We start from the raw sequence: 22,051 nt of genomic DNA on the forward strand, positions 1-22,051 counted from the left end.
GAATCAGAGTCAAGAGCAAAAATCCAGAAATTATCAAGAGAACTAAAATTGAGCTTCACTGAACATTCACTCTAGTGAGTAATAAAATCACATATTATTTTAGGTTTACTAACTCATAGGATTTGGGAACTAGGAAGATCTCAATTTGGAAACCATTGTTTCATATCTACGAAATCCAGGACTAGAGAGAGAAATTTACGGAAGGTCACACCCTATGAAGCCATGGACCTCAGCCACTCTGCAACCAGTCTACCCATTCAAATTAACCTGACCTTTACTGAGCACCTACTGCATGCCAGGCTTTCTGCCAGCCACCTCGCTAGGTACTGAGAACACATGCCAGGCCTTTTAAAATCGCTACCATCACAAGGTATGTAACTTTAAGGTATGTAACTATTATCCCTGGTTTCCAGAAGAAAGTATTGAGTTGTAGAGCATAAGGGATTTGCCTGAGGTCACAAAGTTACCAGGCCAGTTGTTGGAATTCAAACCCAGGCAGCAGGGGCCTGAGTATGGGTCCTTTCCATCATATGATACTGTTTATAGTAGGGAGAATAAAAGCACATACAAAAGCTTTTCAGGGTTTGCTTTTTTAATGTATTAGGAGGGACAATATGAGACAGAAGTCTTAGAACGTGCCTGGGAGTTCAAATGATTGACCCCTCTTAGTTAACTAATCTAGTTATAAAAAAATCTGAGGGCTTAGTCATCACTTCCATTAGAAATAGACTATTTTGCTCAATGAATTTCTGCCTTTGACATATCTTTTAAAAAGTTTTATAATTTTTTAATGTCAGAATGATTTCTATTGATTTCATGGTTTTTTTTTTAAATCACATTTTGTGTATAATCCATTAAGTTCACCTGAATTTGCTCTCAGTTCTTTTTTGTCTGGTTTTACATTATTATTTTTTATTTGTTCATTTGAATAGAGTTGACACACAATGTTACATTAGTTTCGGGTGTACAACATAGGGATCCAATTTCTCTATACTTATGTTGCTCTCAGTTCTTTAATAAATTTAAAGATGACACAATAGGTTCATTTTCATCCAAATTAAGAGTCTGTGATTTCTCACTTCTTTTGTTGAAGTATTCTAAAGCATCCTTCCAAATTCTGAGAAAAATGCATATTGAAGGCTTATCAACTTTTTGCATAAGCTTTGTGCCTCTCGTTTATATTCGATCTCCTCTTCCAAGTCTTCGAAAATATATTTTAGAGCTCTTGACACATCCTACACTGCAAGGCTCGAACAGCTTCATCGTGGGCAGACATTCTCATGACACTTAAACTCCTGAAAGAAAAATCCAAGCTTAGCCAACCTGAAAAGAAGACATGGAACAGATACAACATAGGAAGCCGTCAACAACTTTAGGCATGCAGGGGCAGAGGGGGGACAAGGACAAGAAATGCCCGAGGTGGCTCTGATTGCAGTGAAAATATTTTATTTTTGCAAATTTACAAAAACTTATGACCATGAGAACACATTGGCCTCCTCCCAGACCTCGGAAGGACCCTGAAACAGAATCTGCAAGGTGGAGAGGCAGTGTCCCAACAAGGATGGGATAAGACAAGACGGGGTTCACGGGACTGTGGGCAGATAAGCCTGCAGAGCAAGGGCGGCTCAAGGACACTGACAGAGCTCGAGCTGTGGGTGATGAGATGCTCAGGAGGGTTTAGTGGGTTTTTTTTAAATGTATGGGGGAAGGGAGAATGGGAGCTTAGTATGTAATGGGTACAGAGTGTGAGTTGGGGAAAATGCAGAATTTCTGGAGATGGAGTGGTAATAGGTACACAACAATGTGAATGTGCTTAATGCCCCAGAACTGTACACTTAAGAAGGGTTATGGTGGTAAATTTCATGTTATGTATATTTCACCATACCAAAATAAATTTTAATACAAATACATTTTCACATTTTAACAGTTTTTTTAATTGAGCTCATTATAGATTCACAGTTATAATAATATGGAAAAATTTCTGGGATGCCTGGCTGGCTCCAGTCAGTAGTAGAGCATGCAACTCTTGATCTTGGTTATGAGTTTGAGCCCCAAGTTAGGTGTAGAGATTACTTAAAAAAAAATTTTTTTAATATTAAAAAAAAAGAAAGAAAAAAAATCTTATACTTTACCTAGTTTCTCCCCTGATAATTTTTCACAAGACTCTGGTAAAATATCACAACTAGGATATTTACACTGATACAATTAACATATTCAGATACTTGTACTTGGACGTGTGTGTGTGTGTGTGTGTTAGTTATGCAATTTTATCCCCATGTGGGTTCGGGTATCCACCACCACAGTCAAGCTACGCAACAGTCCCAACACCGCAAGAATCCTTCATGCTGCTCTTTTATAATCACGCCACACCCCTCCAACCCTGCCCCTAATCCCAAACCCCTGTCCTCCATTTACAAAATGTTATCATTTCAAGAATGGTATATAAATGGAATCATACTTTCATCTCCTTCATACATACCTTCTTGGTTTGGTCTTTTGCACCCAGCATAATTTCCTGGAGATGCATCCAATCTAATACACGTATCAGTGGTTGGCTCCTTATTGTTCCTGGGTAATGCTCTGTGGCATGGATGTGTCCCAGTTTGCTTAACCACCTATTACTAAGGGACATCTGGGCTATGGAAGGACAGTTTGGGCTATTATGAATAAATTTGCTCTGAACGTTTGAGTATAGGGTTCTGGGTAAACGTGAGTTTTTATTTCTCTGGGGTAAGTGCTCAGGAGTGCACTTGCTGGGCTCTCTGGTAGTTGCATGTTTGTTTTTTTAAGAAACTGCCCAACAGTTTTCCAGAGGGTTTCCAGAATCTTTTTCAGAGCTGGTCCATTCTACATTCCCACCCACAACGTATGAGCTATCCAGCTTGGCTGTGTCCTCACCATCATTTGGTGATGTCACTAGTTTTATGTTCACCAACCTGACAGGTGTGTAGTGGTGTCTCGAGATTCCCATGTGCATTTCCCTAATGACTGCTGATGCTGAGCATCTTGTCATGGGGTAGGGTGTTAAGCACAGGAGTGGGGGGCAAAATGGGCATTTCTGAAGGGTTGCTATTGGAAGGGGTTCCAATAGTCCTGGATAACGGCCACTGGGGTCCTTGAGAGCCAACAGACAGAGAGGGGTGGGCGTGGGGGATTCCAGAAAGGCTTTAGGAAGTAAAATGGGCCAAACGTGGCGACCAGTGAGACAGGGGGAGGAAGGAGGAAAGAAGAGGGAGGAATCCAGAATAGAATTCGGTCTGGCAATGTTGACTTTTGCCTACAAAACATTCACGTAGCCCAGAGTATTTGGATATGAGTGTTCAAAATAAGGATTGAATCTGGGCTGAAGACATGGATTTGTAAGCTCTTCTATTTCCATCACTAAACCTAGCGGGGGAGGGACCTGATTTTTTGAACTTCTAGTCTACTGATTCCCTTGATAAGCAGTATACCCCGGGCATCTGGGGAAGGCTGCAGAGGACCCAGCAATCCACACACACACCAAGCATTTCCCAGGGCACATGACTCACCTCACACACCTAAGTGCCATTTTTCAGTTATATGTAGATGGGGTTATAATTTCACAAATCCATTTACAAAATTTAATTTTAGATTTTTCTATTATGCCTACTTTTCAGTCAGAAAAGAAAAGCGCTCAAACTGATGTAAAAGTGTGCAAAATGTTTAATCATCTAGAAGTGGCCGTGACTTCTGGCTAGTTTGTCTTCCCGGGGACCAGGGGTCTCTACTGTTCTGAAGCCCTGACCCTCGGGTTCCCTGGATACTCTTTCACTGAAGGCGATCTTCCACCTGCTGTCCTGGGAGACTCCCTGCCACTTCCGCCTGCCCCAAGGGCTTTCCCACCAGTTCCTCTGCAGGTAACAGGCGGCTGCAGACCTTCCTGTTGAACTTGAGAATCCCCCTCCCCCGCCTACCCCTTGCAGAAGCCCACCTACCCCAGGGCTGATCCCCTTTGAGCTGTGCCCAGACCCCCTCTGTGGGGCACGCATTGCCCCACCCGGCCCTCTGGGGAAAATGTTGCCAGCTGTGTATCCCAGGTGCTTTTTTCCACACCAGCTGTGAGATCTCCTTTGCTGCCTTTACAATGATTGTAAAATTACATTTCCTACGCCCTTCTGTTCTCCAAAAGCGCAACACCCGCACCCCACCCCGACCTCCCCCCCACCCCGAGCTCTACAGTATGAAAACAAGCTAAGCCACCGAGGTGGGCAGAAAAGCAAACCATGGGGTCTCTTTAGGGCTGACTCAGCGCCACGAAGCACCAGGCTGTGCTTATCCACGTATAATACAGCACGCAGGGGAGTTGGCCAAAACACAGTGGATGTGGATTCCAGCCTTGCCTCTGGTATCTCATAAGATTGCTGCTTAAATATAATTGCAAAGAAATTGAGGTTATCTTTGGGAGTGAGGGAGAGGGGGAAGGAAGAGCAAGCTTGGACTGTTCTGTTACTGAATTGCAATCACTGAGCCCTTGTGACACAGAAGCCGTAGGTCAAATCCAAGACCTTCCTGCAGACCGGAGGGAAATGTTCTCCCAGGAATATGAGGCTGGCCTCTTATCTCGTAATAATACCCCTGAAGTCTCCTGCGCTGAGAATTAGCAAGGATGATGACATGGAGGGCGACAAGGGGACCCCTGCCTGTTGTCCTTCTGTATCCATTTAACTGATTCTGTCTGTTTTCCATATCTGGCCTCCGAAAGCTCTATCGTACTTTTCCAACAGCAAGAAAAATTGGGAAGCTTCGATTTCCTTATATTTATCTTTATGCCTTATTTTTGGAATTTTCTAAAATTAAAAATCTGATGTCCAGACCCTGGTTATTTAAAAACAGGCAAGTTAACTTCCGCTACATAAAATTTCCCTGGAGGCCCCAAGATTCCTAAAACTAAGCCATCTGAGGAAGCTGGGAGGTAGGGAAGGAAAGGCAGAGAAATAGTCATTGAGAAGACACTGCTCTTACTTTCTCTCCTTGGTTTCCCTTCCAGAATCTTCTCAGGCCCATGATCAGAGGACCTCGCACCATCACCCACCCCAGGGCCACCTCCCACAGCTGTGCTGGCCCAGGGGCCAAGGGGAGGCCCAATCTGAATTTGGCAGCACTCAGAGTGACGCTGGAGGAACCCTAGTTCCCACGGTGGGTAAGGAAAAGGCCTCCTCAGCAACTGAAATGACTTGGTGTCATTCTTTTGAGGCTCACTGCAAAAAGTCTCCCAAGCTTCCCATTAAAACAGAATGTCATAGGCACAATTCCATGGAGAGCCTCTCCCTGAAATCAGTAGATCCAACGATTTGGGGAGTTCACAGATTTTTTGGAAAAAAAAAAATGGAGAAATACATACACATTTGTTAGCTCTTTATTGTGCCAAGAAAGGATATTTTTAAAACAACTACTTTCTACTAGCACTTTTTAAGAAAAGTGCTTCAACTCAGGCACATATATGGATGCACACACACATACAAAAAGAGAAACCCTCCAGAGTAAGGAACAGCCTGTTAGTTGACAATGAACCTCAAGCTTTCTGAAAAGCCAACCACTGTTCCAGAAGCCCTGGTTTGGGGTATCAGTCCCCTCCCTCAGCTGTGTGTGGGGACCCAGGCTACATCTCCATCATCACTCAGCAAAGATCAGTGGGTTTGAGGGCCCCGATGTTCTTCTGGGAACTTCTCCAGGAAATGTACGTAAGAACGAATCACTCCTCCGAAAGCCATCCCCTCCCTGGAGAAAGAGCAGAAAAATGAAAGACTGGTGACCAAAAGGTCATGGCCATTACTTACCCATTATTTACCACCCCTTCAGGGTGGGTTTCGCAGGTCAGTTTCAGTCTGCCGCTTTAATTTCAGGAGTGATGGTGGCCTGGCCCAAAGGGTGGCCCACACTGCAGTACGGCCTGCTCGCGGGTCAGCCGCGCAAGGAAGGCTGCCTGCTTGCATCTTACCATAAAGCCTAAGTGGCTCCAAATGCCCCGCAAAGACCCAGCAAGGCATCTCTAGACCCCACCGAATCTGCTAATGGATACCCATCGGATTGCAGCGTAGTTAGCTCTGCGTAGCCCTGCAGAGTGGAGAATCGGATGCCTTCGTTCCGATGAAGATGCTAATGCCCCAGCTTTGCACAAGGTGGGAGGGCCCTATTGTCATTCCAAAGCAATTTGTAAGGGATTGGCAGCCTTTGAAAGGGGGACGCACCCCTGACCAGGGTTGGATAATCCCGGCCTCTTAGTCACAGTTGACTTTTCTTCGCAAATGCACGTTTCATCGAGCATCGAGCATCGGCACTGTCCAATTTATACTCCAATGGGAGGAAGGACAGGGCCTCTTGGGAGCTTGGCGTGCATGGCAAGAATCAATTTCCCTCCTTCCTGCAAAGGTTCTCCCACCTGAATGTGTGCCTCAGAGGAGGCAAGAGGAAACTGATCACCAAGAAATAACACATGCAGATGAAGCTCATTCTGAAAAGGGGACAAGTTGGTGAACAGGCCATTAGAAAAAGAGAAAAGACAGAAATACAAATGGTCAACAGATCTAAAATATTGAACACCACTGGTAACTTTTTAAAAATGTGAATTGAAACAGTGAGATTCAGTGAGTGATACAGTGAGTGCATTTTTAGTGCATCCAATTGGCAAAATAGTGTTACGATAGATCTTGTTTCCTACCCCGACTACCAGGACCCCATCGGAGGAATAGAAAGAGTTGCCATTTTTCTGGAAGTCAGTTCTTCTCTACATAGCAAACCTCGGAAACCCACATATCCTCCATTACTTCACCTGCACAAATGTATGCTAGGAAATGATGAAGAATGCAAAGGTGTCTTTATGTAAGGGTGGTCTCTAAATATCCCAACAGCAGGAGCTGATTAAATTGTTCCGGAACCTGGACTGGATCGCCCAATGGAAGAACCAAGTGTTACTCAGAGATCTTGGAGGATCAGAGGTTTATTTAACACCAGCGGGCTCAGAGGAGAGTGGTCTCCAAAGGTCTGAGCCCTGAGCACAAACAAAGGGGGCAACTGATACACTTCTACTTCCACATACTGGGCACTTTTGGCGCGTGCGCGAAGCGGGGCAGGGAGAAGGACCCGAAAGAGCTCCGGGGCAAGGACTGGGACTCTCCCGCTGGCTCAGTCGGCCATCTTAGGACACAGATTTTCCTTATCATTCCCCCCTTTGATGCCCCTTTAAATACCTAGTTTAGGGGTGCCTGAGTGGCTCAGTTGGTTAAGCGACTGCCTTCGGCTCAGGTCATGATCCTGGAGTCCTGGGATCGAGTCCCGCGTTGGGATCCCTGCTCAGCGGGGAGTCTGCTTCTCCCTCTGACCCTCCTCCCTCTCATGCTGTCTCTCATTCTCTCTCTCTCTCAAATAAATAAATAAAATCTTTAAATAAATAAATAAATAAATAAATACCTAGTTTAGAGGGCATCATTCTGTTTGACTCTGAGGGTTGACTGCAAGGCTTGGGGCAGACACTGACTTAATCATAAACTTAACAGCACACCAGGTAGCAGAAGACCAGGACTGACTGGGGCCAGGAAAACCATGGTGAAATGCGCTCAGGAGTAGACAGCAGAGGGCCAGTAAAAGTGGGATCTATGACCTTAGGTTGAAGCCTCTGGGGGAAAGTCCAGTCAGGAGAGGCAACAGTGTAGAGTCCGACTCCTAAGATGAGGGAAATCACGCCAATGAGAGCCAGGGACCACAGTGAGCAAGTGTCCATCAGTCGGTGGGGTCTCATCAAAGGTGAAGCCGGAGTGGGTTCATGAAGTCTGGCTGGACTCTCCACTGGTGCGGCTCCTCGTCCAAATGATGAGCTTTCTTCTTTCTTCCAATCTTTGATGCAAACTGAGTCCCCTGTCTGGGAGGAGTGTACCTGAGACCCTAAGGAGATTGGGGCCCTCTCAAAGGTGTATTTCTGTAATTTATTTAGGGTGGCCCCAGGGCCTGAAGCTGCTCCTTTATCCCTTTATCTCGAACCTAATGCAAGTTTCCTGGAAGGCTTCCCAAGCACGGGGGAGGCTGGCCATATATTAATTTGAATGGGGAGAAACCTGATGTCCCAGGTGTGCAGCGAGCACGCGGGAGAGCTGGGGGTAACAGATCCGGCCACGGGAGGTTAGTCCCCTGACAAAACTTTGCTAAGGTTCCCTTGAGGGTGCGATTCATTCGCTCTACTTTCCCTGAACTTTGGGGCCGGTAAGCAGTGTGGAGTCTCCAGGTGATCTTGAGAGATTTGGTCAAGACTTGTACAATGTCTGCCACAAATGCGGGTCCGTTGTCACTATGGATTGCTAATGGCAGGCCGAGCCGGGGCACGATCTCCCGCAAGAGGACTTTAGCTACTTCCCAGCTTTGCTCCATCCTGATCCGGAAGGCTTCAACCCACCCAGAGTCTGTGCATACTATTACTAGGAGATACTTGAAACGCCTGCTCGGCTGCCCATCTGTGAAGTCTACCTCTAGATATTTGAAGGGGGTTGCTCCCATCCTCTGGACACCTGGCAGGGGCCATGGTGCAGCCTGAGCATTATTTTTAGTACGTTATGCACCATTCACTCGTTGCTTGGCCCAGTGCTGGCAGCTGACTGACGTGGTAGTGCTTCTGGAGAAGGGCCTGTAGTTTTCCCCAGATGAGTGAGTCGGTGGTGTTCCTTGACTAGATGCCCTCCAGTTGCTGTTGGAACAAAGACGCGCCCATCTGGCATCATCCACCATCCCTTTTCAGTCAGGGTGGCCCCCTCAGCCAGGGCCCATTCCTTTTCCTTTTTAGTGTAACTGGGCGGAGGGACTTCTTCTGGGGGTGTGAGGGCCATGGTGAGGGAAGGGGCTCTGTCCATGTCCTCACTGGCTGCGGTCACAGCTGCCTCATCTGCCAGATGATTTCCCCACGCTATGGGGTCGTCTCCTTTCTGGCGTCCCTTACAGTGCAGGATTGCTACTTCCTTTGGAAGCCAGACGGCTTCGAGGTGTCTCAGTATCTCCTTGTTCTTGATAGCTTTTCCTGCAGCAGTTAGGAGGCCCCTTTCCTTGTTGATGGCTCCGTGTATATGTACAGCAGCGAAGGCAGACCGAGAGTCAGTATAGACGTTGACTCGCTTGCCTTCCCCGAGGGTGAGGGCTCCGACTAAGGCATATGATTCAGCCCGTTGAGCTGACCATCCAGCTGGTAATGCCTTAGCTTCTAGGACCTCAGTGGCTGTGGTTACTGCATAACCCGCTTTTCAGGCACCCTCTTATAGGTCCCGCAGATCTGGACGGCTCGCGTAGACTTCATCAGTCATCTCGGAGCAGTCATGGTCTGGTTCCCCCTCTTCCGTGGGGAGAAAGGTTGCTGGATTTAATGTCCTTACTGTTTCGAGGGTGACCCATGGGTTTTCGCAGAGGAGCCCTTGGTATTGTGCTAGCCGAGAGTTGCAAAGGAAGCGGTGTCCCTGTGCGGTTAAGTTCTTGCCCCAGGGTAAGTTTGTCCACCTCCTTGATGAGGAGGACTGTGGCTGCCAGCAGCCTGAGGCACAGTGGCCATCCTGCTGCCACGCAGTCCAGCTTCTTTGACAGGTAAGCAACTGGCCGTTGCCAGGGCCCAACAGTCTGGGTGAGTACCCCAAGTGCTATTTTTTCCTTTTCATGCACAAAGAGATTGAAGGGTTTTTCTACATCTCGTAGGCCCAGGGCTGGAGCCGGCCCCAGGGTGGTCTTTATCTCTGCGAAAGCGGCTTCTGCTTCCTCAGTCCAGGCAGGGGTTTCTCGATCTGGTCCCCCTAAGAGATCATAAAGGGGTCTTGCTATTGCTGAGAACCCAGGGATCCAGATGCAGCAGAATCCTGAAGCCCCCAGGAATTCTCATAGGCCCCTTTTTGTCTGGGGCTGTTGCAGGGAGATGATGATCATTTTCCTCTCTGGCCCTAGTTCTCTTTTCCCTTAGGTGAGGAGAAAACCAAGGTATCGGACCTGTAGTTGGCAGATTTGTGCCTTCTTCCATGAGGCTCAGCATCCCGAGTCTGACAGGAGCTGTAAGAGGGCCTTGGTGCCTTTTGTGCCATCTTCTCATGTGTCACTGGCGAGGAGGAGGTCATCCACATTTTTTTTTTTCTGAGCCACTTAGGTGCCCCCGGGGGTTGCTTTTTAAACACACAGCTTCTGTGATATTCCCTCCATCCCACCCATTTTGATTCAGTGGGTTTGCATACGCCGGATAGTATCACACCCAGTGCTCATCACAACACGTGCCCTCCGTAATACCCATCACCTGGCTACCCCATCCCCCAAATAGTTGCCTTTTTAACAAGGTCCTCCCAGGTGACTCTTATAAAGGAGGTTTGGAAACAATGCCTAAGCCTTGCTGTTCAGAGTGCGGCCAGTGGACCAGCAGGATCTGTATTGCCTGGGGTATCTTGTTTAAATTGCCAATGTCAGCCCTACCCCAGATAGACAACTGGAATTTGCCTTTGAACAGTGTAGTTGGCCCAGGAGAGGGATGGGGCAATCAGGCAGATAAAGGAATTCATGTCGGACCTTGTGGCCCCCGAGTTCACACTGGTGAGCCTGGCAAAAGGGCTGTTGTATCGCCCACGTCCTGGTGGCCCCAAAGATGGTCACAGGCCTTTTGCTGAAAGGGGCCACTGGGGAGGTGACAACAGAATGCTCGGCCCCAGTATCAACCATAAAAGTCACTGGTTGGCCCCCCACCTTCATTCTGACCGTGGGCTCATGGGGACCAAGAAGGAAAGAGCCCAGTCCCCCTCAGTCTGAGTCCATTCCTACAAGGCCTATGAGGTCCTCCTCTCAGGGTTCTTCTTTGTAGTGGCTGGGCTTTTGGACCTTTCACCAGTTGGGACATTCATTTTTCCAATGCCCTTTCTCTTTACAGTAGGCACATTGAGCCCTTGCCAAGGGGGTTCTGGGCTTCCCCCCTTTCAGTGGTTGGGGTCTCCCCATCTTTGTGTTGTCCTTTTCTTTCAGGGCGGTGGCGAGGAGGCTGACTTTCTTTTTCATCTTTTTGTCGGCTTCCCGTTCAGCTGCGACCTCCCTGTTCATGTAGACCTTATTGGCAATCTCTATTAGTTGGATGATGCTCATCCTGGCAAAACCCTCTAGTTTCTGAAGTTTTTTTCTGATGTCTGGGGCAGCCTGAGCCACAAAGGAGGTGTTTACCATCTGTTCACTTTCCCGTGCCTCGGGGTCAGATGGAGTGTATATCCTATAGGCTTCACATAGTCTTTCATAGTAGTCCCCAGGGGACTCCCCTGATTGTTGAGTGACCGAGGATATCTTAGTCATGTTCATGGGTTTCTTAGCTCCTGCCTGGATTCCCCGGAGGAGGGCCTCTTGGTACTGGTGGATGTGGGCCTGTCCCTCGGTTGTGGTGAAGTCCCATGCTGGGCGCTCTTCGGGTGCAGCCGTGTTAACCCAGGCAGCAGGGTCGATGACGCCCGCTGGTGCATGCTCTTCCAGGTACAGCTGTGCACCTTTCATTATTCTCCTTTCCTCTGTGTTAAACCGGGTGTGGAGTAACTGTTGGCAGTCTTCCCAGGTCGGCCGATGAGTCTGGAAGAGGGATTCTATGAGGTCTACCATGGCCTGTGGTTTCTCAGAGTAGGATGGGGTGTTATGTTTCCAGTTGAGGAGGTCGGTGGTGGAGAAGGGCTGATAATACATCATGGAACGGCCGGGTTGGACCGTCCCATCTTCAGCACGGCTCTCGGGTTCCTGCATCTCTCGTACCAGCATTTGGAGGGCACTTGCGCCCAGCCTGGGGCACAGCCTGGCTGCTGGTCCTGGAGAAAGTGGATCCTTTGGGCCCGGGGGTGCCGGTGGATCCTCTGGGCCTGGGGGTGCTGGTGAAACTGATGGTGACGGAGTGTCTGGAGCTGAAGAGCCAGGTGTAGACGGTCTTGGGGGTACGTACAGTGGGGACAGGTTCAGTTCATTCTCAGGATCTCTGGCTAGGATTTGTGGAGACTGGGGCTTTTGCTGATTTTCTTTAAGTCGTTTGGATGAGGCGATTAAGACCCTGGCCTCTCCCTGCCTATTGCAAGCGAATCACACCTAGGGGGGAAGGGTCTGAGCAATTCCTAGCCAAGAGTCAATGTACGGAAACTGGTCAGGGTGTCCTCGTTCTCCTGTTATGACTCGCCATACTCGATGAATCACTGGGACATCCAATGTCCCTTCTGAAGGCCATCCGACATCAAAGGTGGGCCATTCCAATTCACATAGCATTCTCAACTTGCCGGGGTTCATCCTGACTCCATAGTCTCCCGAAAACCCCTTCTTGAAATTTTTGATCATGGTCTCTAGAACCGCAGGTTTACCCTGCCCTGACCCCACGGTGATGTCCCCATGTGCGGTGGCGCAGAGACAGACAAAGTGGGAGGGGGGGTGCCTCCTGAGATGAGGAGACCAATCAGATGGCTTAGCCGTAACAGTCTCAGCGTCGTGACTTACGATCGGAAACTAGTCCAATGCCACCATAGACCATATGCCGTTCACCACAGAATCACAGACGGGCCCACTCAGACTCAGTAGGCTTCTGGGGACCTTAAGGGTGCCCACCCGTGGAGTCACAGAATCAGTCTGCTTGAGCAAGCCAGGTCGGACTGCACATTCACTCACACATTCACACTCCAGAAGTTATTACACTCCCTCCCTGAGAATCCCTACCTGGGAGACCTCTAAGAGGTCTCTGGGAGGTGATCAGGCTCCCCTTCCACCCCAATGGGGGTGGGCCTGTCTGGGTCCTGGGGCCCCAGGCCTTACCGGAATCCGACATCGGGACTAGGTCCTCACCTGCCAAGTCTCCTCGAGTCCAACGGGAACAGTGGAGTGGAGCCAGCCTGAGGCGACCAGGGTGGGAGACTGCCGAAAATTAGGCAGGGTGTGCCTTCTCTGTTATGATCCTTCATTCCATCACCATCCCGCCATTTCCCCAAACCAGTGGCAACAATGGGCCAGCGCGGTTGGGTTTCCCAGTCAGGGAACCAAATGTTATGGGACCTGGACTGGATGGCCTGATGGAAGAACCAGGCGGCCCTCAGAGATCTTGGAGGATCGGAGGTTTATTTAACGCTGGCAGGCTCAGAGGAGAGTGGACTCCAAAGGTCTGAGCCCTGAGCACAAAGGGGGCAATTGATACACTTCTACTTCCACATACTGGGCACTTTTGGTGCGTGCATGAAGCAGGGCAGGGAGAAGGACCCGGATTGGTGTGCGCGGGAAGCAGAGCAGGGAGAAGAACCCGGAAGTGCCCCAGGGCAAGGATGGCTCGGTTGGCCATCTTAGGACACAGATTTTCCTTATCAAAATCAGTTATGGTATACCTAAGTGATGGAAGGGGAAGCTTACAGGATATGGTAGTTGTGTATTTGTTGAAATGGAAAGCTGTTCAAAATACACTGTTAAGTTGTAAGCATTTCTATAGTATAGTAAGCATAGGAGCACCTGGGTGGCTCAGTCAGTTGAGCATCCGACTCTTGCTTTGGGCTCAGGTCATGATCTCAGGGTTGTGAGATCCAGCCCCATGTCAGGCTCTGCACTCAGTGTGGAGTCTACTTGTCCCTCTCCTTCGGCTCCTCCCCCCACTTGCGCTCTCTCCCTCTCCCTCAAATAAATAAATGGTCTTAAAAAAAAGAATAGCAAGTGTACATTTTTTTGGTTAATTCATCATTTCAATCAATAAATATTACTAAGCAAGAAGAATGCATCAAAGAGCAAAATAGATAGCTCCCCACTCTTATAAAGATTGCATTTACTGCGGTGATGGGGACTGGGGATTGGATAACAATAAATTAAGTTGGTGAGACAATTATCATAGTGTGAGAACTGCTATGCAGGGAATTAAAGTAGGGGGCATAATAAGAGACGTTTCTGAATTTTAAACTGAGATATGAATAAGAGAAGGAGAAAGGAGTAAGAGCGGTCCAGGCATAGAAAACAGCTCGTGCAAAGGTCCTGAGGCAGGACCGAGCTTTAGATGACATGTTTAGATCTAGCCGGACCATGTAGATGAAGCCAAGTGAAGGAGGGGCAGAGTGGTAGGTGAGGCCAGAGAACGGGTAGGGGCTGAATCTTGTGGGGTTTGGTAAACTAGGCTAAGGAGCTGGGATTTTATTCTACGTGCTTAGGGAAGAATTGCAGGTCTCAAACAGGAGGTATGATCTCATCAATGTTAGTAAACTTCACACTGACCCCTGAGTGCAAGAATGGATTTAAGGGCACAAGAATGAAGGCAGGGAGACCAGTCACAGGGGCTGCTGAAATTGCTCACACCAGGCTTAAGGGTGGCTTGGACCAGGGTAACAGGTGGCAATGGAGAGAAATGGACACAGTCAGGATTTATTTTGGAGTTAGTACCAACAGTATTTGCTAGTGGATGGATGACTCGGAGGACTTCCCCTTGTCCCTCCTATTCCCCTCAGATGTTTCCAGCCCCACTTCTCTGCCAAGGTTTATCCGTACCTCCTGCCTTTGGGTTCTGTGGGATGACTGGCACCATAAGCGAAATCTCCCTTTCCTCAAACTACCTCAAGCTGTTTTTCATTCCTTGCAAGGGAGGCCATCGAGCACCTGCCATGTTACGATCCTCCCAACAGCCCTGTAAGAAGAGCACAGCCGTTGAAACAAGCAAAGCTCAGAGAGATGAGGTGGCCTGCCCAGTTCTGAGTGGCAGAGAGAGGATTCACACCCAGGACTTCGGGGTCCAGAGTCCGCACATCCTCCTCTCCACCACGTTGGATTACTGAGATGTACCCAGCTGCTAGTTGACCAGCAAATACGTCTAGTTAAACACCAAAATCTCAGTTCCCTTGTTCCACAGAAGAAGAACAATGGCCACCAAACCACACTAATTCCCCAGCCTCCCTTGCAGCTAAGTGTGGACATCAGACTTTCTCCAGTGGAGTCTTAGAAGAAATGATGATGCAAGGAGAAGAGCATGGCTCCTCCACGCTCTTTCCCCTTTCTGCAGGCTGCAAGCCAGACTTGGCAGTACGCCAGCTTCAATGATGCAGATCGCAATAAGGCTTTGGGGGGATTGCGGAACAATGACTCGGAAGGAGCCTGAATCCCTGAATGACCACATGGTGCTGAGTCTACCACCAGCTTGGAAAGCCCACCTGGCCTGGGTATGTGAGAGAGAAAGAATATAAACTGTAATCTTTAAGTCATACTATTGTCAGGTCTCTTTGTACAGCGGTTCAGCCTTACGTTAACTGATACATCACCTCGACACGAGCCATATATTTTAAATACCAGTGGCCTCTGTTGTTAAACACTAATTGAGCCCCTCAAACAGTACGTCCAGACAATGTGTAGATCCTTGAGTTTCCCCACTCCTGTCCATAACTGGACAACTGCGTAGCTCAGTCGGTTGGGTGTCTGACTCTTGATTTTGGCTCAGGCCGTGATCTCAGGGTCGTGAGATCAAGCCCCACATTGGGCTCCAGGCTCAGTGGGGAGTCTGCTTGAGATTCTCTCCCTCTGTCTTCCTCTCACTCCTGTTTGTGCATACTTTCTTCTCTCTCTAAAATAAATAAATCTTTTAAAAAAATAAAAATAAAAATAAAAAATAGAATGCAGTTTAAGTTGGAAACCAAAATCAGCAAGACCTCCATCTCCATGCATGAGAAATTTTTTTACATACCATTATTTATAAAAATATTTGAAGTATTACATTCTTTCTTAAAAAATGCTTAACAATTGATAAAGCAAAATTTAAAAATCATGCAATCTAAAAAAATAAAAAACATAAAAAAATAAAAATCATGCAATCTAATGTTAAATCTGCTGGGAAAAGATCAATTTATTATTATTATTATTATTATTATTATTATTATTATTATTATTGAATTGGGTTTGTTCCAGAGAGGCCAGCTTCTGGGGAACACGGGATCTGGCTTCCGTATGTTAATAAATCATTTTACTTTTCAAAAATGTGGTGGGTTAGTCAGGGAGCAAGCCAAAAACCCTAGTTGATCATGATGAGAATTTATTTACATCAGCCTGTGAGCTTCTTCCCAGAGGGTCCAAATTCAGAGACCAACATTAAGATCCACAGAAATAGGTGTGACTGAGTTACTTCCTAGTAAGTTCCACTAAATACTGAAATGAACCCAGTATCTCCCTGCACTTCTCCGTGGCTCACAAGCCTCACAAAGCCCTCCAGAGCCCACTAGGAAACCAATCTGCTGGTAGAGCTTGCTCTGTGGACACTGGATGCATTTGGCTGGAGGTGACAATTTGGCTGCAGAACATGGGGTACACGTTTGTTCCCCAGAGTGGCAAGTGTAGGTGTTTCTGGCAAAAGCCCATCAGGAAAGGTGGGGAAAGGACAGTAAGGAAAAGGGGGGGGCCCCATGCTTAGTAGTGGGAAATGCACCGGTTTGGGATTCAGATGGATGTGGATTCCAATCCTGGCTCTACTATGGGCTCTTCAACTCACATAGTAACTTCTTTGAACCTCAGCTCCCTATAAAAGCACCCACCTCATTGAGTGTTATGAGGACTGAGGAAGCATCTATAGCACATAGAGAATGTTCTGGCAGGCTTGGCACTGAGTCAGTGACTGCAAAACAAAACCCAAGTCGATCCTGCCTCGAGATAAAGAAGTCAGCAAGCCTGTCCTCTTTGCCAAGTCTCCAGGAAGGAATGCGGCATGCCCGCTGGCCTCAAGGTTTCTAAATTGTCAAGGACAGGCTTCTGTGGGTGCTGTTGTGGGGCGGGTGGATATGCTCGCTGACCACATCCCCGCTCTTCTCCTGCAACCGTGGCTGCCCAAACCTTCCAGCTGTTCTCATGGCTAAACCAGCCAGCAAAGCACAGTCAAGGCCTCACGGAAAAGTCTGTGTCCCAGTCGCCTTCTTCTGTTGTCCAAATTCATGAATAACAGTGAAGGACTGCCTTATTGGCTTTCTATTTCTGAGGCTGATAATTCACTTTTTTAACAAAGAAAAAAAGGGCAAAACCAAAAACGAAACAAAAAAAAAAATCCTTCATTTGCCTTGATTATGGTCCTTACCGTTAGAAAGCAAACGACTGGCCTATAGGAAAGAAGCCTATAAAAAGCAACAGTGAATTCATTAGGCCTTCTTTTTTTATGATGGGCACAGGCCCTGGGTTTTTAGCTTCAACACATAGCCATAATATCAAATATGGAAAATCAAGTAATGTTCTCAGTATAGTTTTGAGGCTCCCTCCCATGCTGAGACCATGACGGTTGGTCTGATGGCCATGCACCCCTACTCCTTCCAAGCTTCTCCTCATGACTTCCCAGTCTCTGTAATGAGCACTTACTCCCTCTGATACTTTGATACCCCTCCATCTCCCAGTGAAGCATCTGGGTCTTCCATCAGCCCCTACTTCCCTGTACACTCAGCATCTTGAGTCATGCTCTCGATAACATCGTACCAAGATTATAAGGGTCTTTTGCTGGTCTCCCATCTCCTATTTCTCCAAACCATCTTCCATTGACCTACCAAAAGTGCAGCTTTATCTGCAACATTCCTCTGCTCAATAACATTCGATGGCTCCCTATTGCTCATTCTGCAACCAAGGTTCTCCACGATATGACCCTCAACTCCCTTCTCTATCACATCTCTCCCCAGTACCCACATTCCAACTAGATTTACTCACTCCTTATTCAACTTACCCACCTTTTGCCATCTCCATTGCCTTTTTCATGTGATTCCTCCACCTGGAATACTCACCCTCCTTCCCATTCACTCACACACTAAACTCAAATCCATCTATCAGAGACCATCTCAAGGGAGACCTCTTCCATAAAGACTTTCCCAATCCTTCCAACAAGCAATACACCTAACTTCTAAATCCCACTGGACCTTGCATTTGCACTTACTTTCCTTCTGTCTCTTGTTTCCCTCTACCTTGCAGCGTCAACTCCTAAGCGTCCATGAGGGCTTCTGAGCACAGTCTGGTTGGAAGGGAAGGTGGGGAGACGGGCCTTCAAGCCGCACTTGCAGAAGCACTGGTTTTACTAAAATGAGATGGGCAGGGAGATCAGACGGAGCTGCTCAGGCAGACAACCCCCGCACACACCCTGCAGCCATGGAGACCTTCTTGCCCTTCTTGTCTTTCTCCCACTGGACTGCAAGTGTCTGAAGGGTAGAGGCTCTGCTCCTTAAGTAAACTCCTGCCGCAGGGTCGAGCACAACACCAGCTGTGGAGAGCTTCTTGACACCAAGCGCGCTGGATTTATAAGAGCAGACAGTGCCTCTGGGAGGCGTCCAGCCTGCACAGCTTCTTCCAGTCTGTGCAAAACAAACAAGTCTCCGGCACCCATTCCCTCCTGGCATCTCACCGAGGCCAAGTGTGGGACAGTCAGTCCCTCCCCCATGAGAGCTTCTGACCTGCTTCTCCTTTAAGCTGCCCTTTTACTTTTGAACCCATGTTTACTCAGGAACCCATAACGGGGTGACCACCCCATCCAAAGGGACAGCCCCCAATGCCAGTCCTGAGTGAAGAGTCCTGTCAATTCGCTTCACGTTATTTTTCCAGCTGGGAAGACTTCCTCCATCAGTTTCACCAGGAATCCACCTTCTGAGGGTGCCCGCTCGGCCCGCAGGTGCCACCCCTCATTTGAAGCAGCCAAGACAGCAAATTGCCCCACACCTTGGTTGCACCTGCTTTCCCTGCGCTGGGCGCGGGGCCTCCTTCCACCCGGCTCGAGCCCAGCAGCCCCACTGACACTGCACCCTTCTCTGCAGGCGAAAGCTCTCCCCATAAAGTCAGGGCTTCCAGAAGGGGCATGGAGGGGGATCCAGCCACTGCACATATCCCTGAGCCAAAACAGAGAGAGAGAGAGAGAGAGAGAAGGAAACAGTGGCCAAGACAGGGTGGGAGCCCCAGCTCCCCCATTTTCCTGTACAAATGCGAGACCAGATTTTAACCTCTCCCTTGGCAACTCTGCACGTGAGACAAGAGAGAAACTAATACGGACATGACTCTTGCACTGCATTAGACAGTCACTTCCCCCACCCCTTGTTTCTTCATGGCCTTACTTTTTTTTTTAACACTTGAACCCAGGTTAGCCTATTTCCTGTTCCTATTTTTAAGGAATTCAGGGCCTCTGCAGTAAAGAAAGACAAGCATTCCCTGGAGCTTTCTATTAGGAATGTTTTTAGATTGTTGGTTGAAAGCATGTACGTTTGTTAATTTGCACCCTAAACATACCCCACGGCCTCATTTAACTCTGAGCACTCATGTGTGTATTGCAACTACCTATGCATGGTTCCAACTTAATCAAGTACTTAATGAGCAGCATTAATATTCGTTGTCTTCTCCATGGGAGCCTATGCTCATCAAGTAACTGTTGGCTGTCTCCACAGCCTGTGGTTGAGCTACGAATTGTCTGTCCTTTCTTGAGACAGTGAGCTGTTGGTCCCCCAAGATGGGAAAACCCTGCTGGGTGCTTTCCAAAGGCTTCATTTTCAAACAAGATGTTTCCACTTAACAGATCTTTTGCCGACGCCAAGCGATTTGGAAGAGCAGTAAGAGATCCACCATCTGGGTGATAGTCATTCAGAGATCCTTGTAGCGGGCCTATTATGTGCCAGACACTGGGGATCCAATGAGGACCTGCCCTCATGGTGCTTATAGTCTGGTGGGAGAGACCTACACTTAGGGAAAGGTCAGCCTAAGGAATACATAACTGCGAGGTGAGATCAGGGCTTGTCAGGAAAAGCATGGGGTGCTGGGAAAGCCATTCTCTAAAGAAGAGATATTGGAGTTGAACTGAAATATGAATGTGGGGAGAGATTAGTTATTCATCGACTATTAGGTCTGGACACACACACACAGTATAACTCCTCTATTTATACCTAAAGAAACTGAGGCCCAGCAGAGCAAAATGTCTTGCCCAAGGTCAGAGCTAATTATAGAAACCGGCCATTCCAATATCTAATCCCTTCCTGCTAAATCACATGGATTTTATTTACATCCCCACCATAGATCATCTCAATACATTTGGCCAATAAAACAGAATATTGAGTTAAAACCACACCCCTCAAGGCCACAAGCATAAATAACGATCGTGTTTTAATGTGGATGATACCTTTTCATTTTGCAAAGTCAAGTTCTCATCATATCAAAATTCAAGACAGTTTGTTTTCAGTAAGAACGGGAAGGTCATAACCCTGTCTAAAGAGCACTGGCAAATCTCTCTAACCGTGCAATGCTAATTTGGGCGTGAGCTGTGTGTTTAGGCTGACTTCATGCCCCAGCTGGGGTTTCAGATTTGCACATGGCGATTGGGGGGCTCTTTGCTGTTGCACAGCAAGGGTCTCTCCCTGGACTCTGGAAGCCTCCGGGGACTTACCGCTGTCCTCGCCAGTGTATGTCTGTGCTCCGTGGTCAAACATTCTTTTAAAAAGCCCGTGAGAATCCACTCGCAGTCTGTGCGCTCGCATGTAAAAGCAAGGACTGGAAAGAACCGCAGAGGATCACACTCTGACCCGAGGTTACCTCTGGGGAGCTGCTGCAATGGGGAGGGGATGTGACACGGTCTTCTTTTTATTCTAGATACGCCTGAGTTGTGTAGAATTGTACACAAGAACGTATTCGTGTATTACGCATTTAATACATGCGTATCAATTTTTTTAAAGAAAAATGTTAAACAACACTAACATCTCAATAGAACAAAGGTGCGTCTCCGCAGAGAGCAGAAGCGTTCCTTCTGGATGTTGACTGTCTATTCCAGAAACCTCAGCGTAACTCCCCCGTTGACCAGCACAGAACTGAAGGTGGAAAACGTGCCCTCCCCTGCATCCCAGCGGGAAATTTGGAAAAGTTGGAGGCGCCTCGAGGGTCGCCGCACTTGCGGCCCGCGCCCCCCTTACGGGTGCATTTCGGCAAGTCCTGACTTTACCGCGTGCGCACCCAGCGCCCCCCAACCCCCCAATCAACCGGTGCGGGTGCCGGAGGGTGCGGCCGCGGCGGGGCGGGGCCATCCGAGCCCGCTCCCCCACCTCCTCTCGCGTCCCCTCCCCGCCAGCCCCGCCCGCGCTCGCCCCCCGCCCGCGCCCGGGGCGCCTGGCCCGCCCCCTCCCCTAGCGCGCAAACGAACCTTGCGACGCGCTCCGCGGCGGCGGGCGGGGGCCGGGCGAGGGAGGGGGCTGGCCCGAGCAGCCCGACTTCGCAGTTGTCTCCCGAGCGCGGGCTGCGCCGCCCGAGCCGCTGGGCTGGGGAAGCACTAGCCGTGGGCTCCCGGGCCGGCTCCTCCAGGCGCTCGCGGGCATGCAGCCCGGGAGCAGGCGGCGTGCCCCGGGCCGCTGCTGAGCCGGCCGGGGCGGCGGGGACCAGCGCCTGCCGAGCCCCTCCCACCTTGCCCCGGGGCCGACGAGCGGCGCCCCTGCATCCCCTCTCCGCCCGCAGCCCCGCCAGCGCCACCCCCCGCGGGCCGCAGGGGCTCATGCAGCCGCCAAGGTAAGCGCGGGCCGGGAGCGGGGCGGACCCGGCTCTGACATCCCCGAGACGCCACCCGCACTTGCGGGGGCCACGGCACTGCTCTGGTCCTCCCCATCCCCGCGTCTCATCTTGCTCCGGTCTTGCCCAGATTTGGCGCTTTGCTGCGCCTCGATCGCTTTAGCTCTTGGCAGCAGTGAAGTTTTTGTGGTTTAGTATTTGCTCTTTTTTTCCTAAAATGCTCTCCCCGGGCAGCCGGCAGCGCGCGTGCTTGGACAGACCCGGCGAGCGTCTCTTCCAGTGTGTGCGGGCTGGGAGCTCCCTTTCTCCCTCGCGGGCAGCCGCACCGGGCAGCCCGCGCAGCCTGGGACGGAGCCGGAAAGAGGGCTGTCCCGCCGTGAACCCCCATTGGCGCGACTCACCCGGGTCCCCTCCTTCTGCTCCAAGCCTGGCTGCCTAGGTCAGCTGCAGAGCCGCGGGACAAGCGCCTGCCCCCGGGGGCGTCGGTGCTGCCCGGTGCGGGCTCGGGTCCGAGCGGTGCTTTGAACTGGGAGCACCAGCGCGCAGGAAGGTGCGGGACTTGGGTTCACTGCTAAGGGGCCGGACTCCCGAGTGGCCCCGG

The 22,051-nt window shown here is 49.3% G+C and overlaps 2 protein-coding genes across 12 annotated transcripts in view; one reads left to right on the plus strand and one right to left on the minus strand.

Moving 5' to 3' along the window:
• Positions 1-5,361: 5,361 nt before the first annotated feature.
• LOC145723586 (uncharacterized) lies at positions 5,362-21,438 on the minus strand. Of its 10 annotated transcripts, XM_081831612.1 has the most exons (8): positions 21,092-21,438; positions 20,345-20,448; positions 18,640-18,806; positions 18,092-18,278; positions 17,867-18,004; positions 14,473-14,608; positions 12,805-12,873; positions 5,362-5,739 (listed from the first exon to the last, which is right to left on the minus strand). In XM_081831612.1, exons 1-5 carry the CDS (start codon positions 21,436-21,438, stop codon positions 17,904-17,906), a joined length of 906 nt encoding a protein of 301 aa, XP_081687738.1. In that variant the 3' UTR covers positions 5,362-5,739; positions 12,805-12,873; positions 14,473-14,608; positions 17,867-17,903. The 10 variants fall into 10 exon arrangements, 8 of the variants coding, with proteins under 8 accessions (XP_081687738.1, XP_081687741.1, XP_081687739.1 ...); XM_081831615.1 differs by lacking the exon at positions 14,473-14,608; XM_081831613.1 differs by lacking the exon at positions 12,805-12,873.
• The window catches only part of RGMA (repulsive guidance molecule BMP co-receptor a), a 44,077-nt gene continuing 43,354 nt past the window's right edge, over positions 21,329-22,051 (plus strand). For both annotated transcript variants that reach the window (XM_081831608.1, XM_081831610.1), the window contains exon 1: positions 21,329-21,450. In XM_081831608.1, the coding sequence (XP_081687734.1) occupies positions 21,437-21,450 (14 nt within the window). In that variant the 5' untranslated portion in view covers positions 21,329-21,436. The remainder of the gene's footprint in view (positions 21,451-22,051) is intronic.

This window comes from Leptonychotes weddellii, chromosome 9 (genome assembly GCF_054177405.1).
Source record: "Leptonychotes weddellii isolate Sample4059 chromosome 9, ASM5417740v2, whole genome shotgun sequence".
NCBI lineage: Eukaryota > Metazoa > Chordata > Mammalia > Carnivora > Phocidae > Leptonychotes > Leptonychotes weddellii.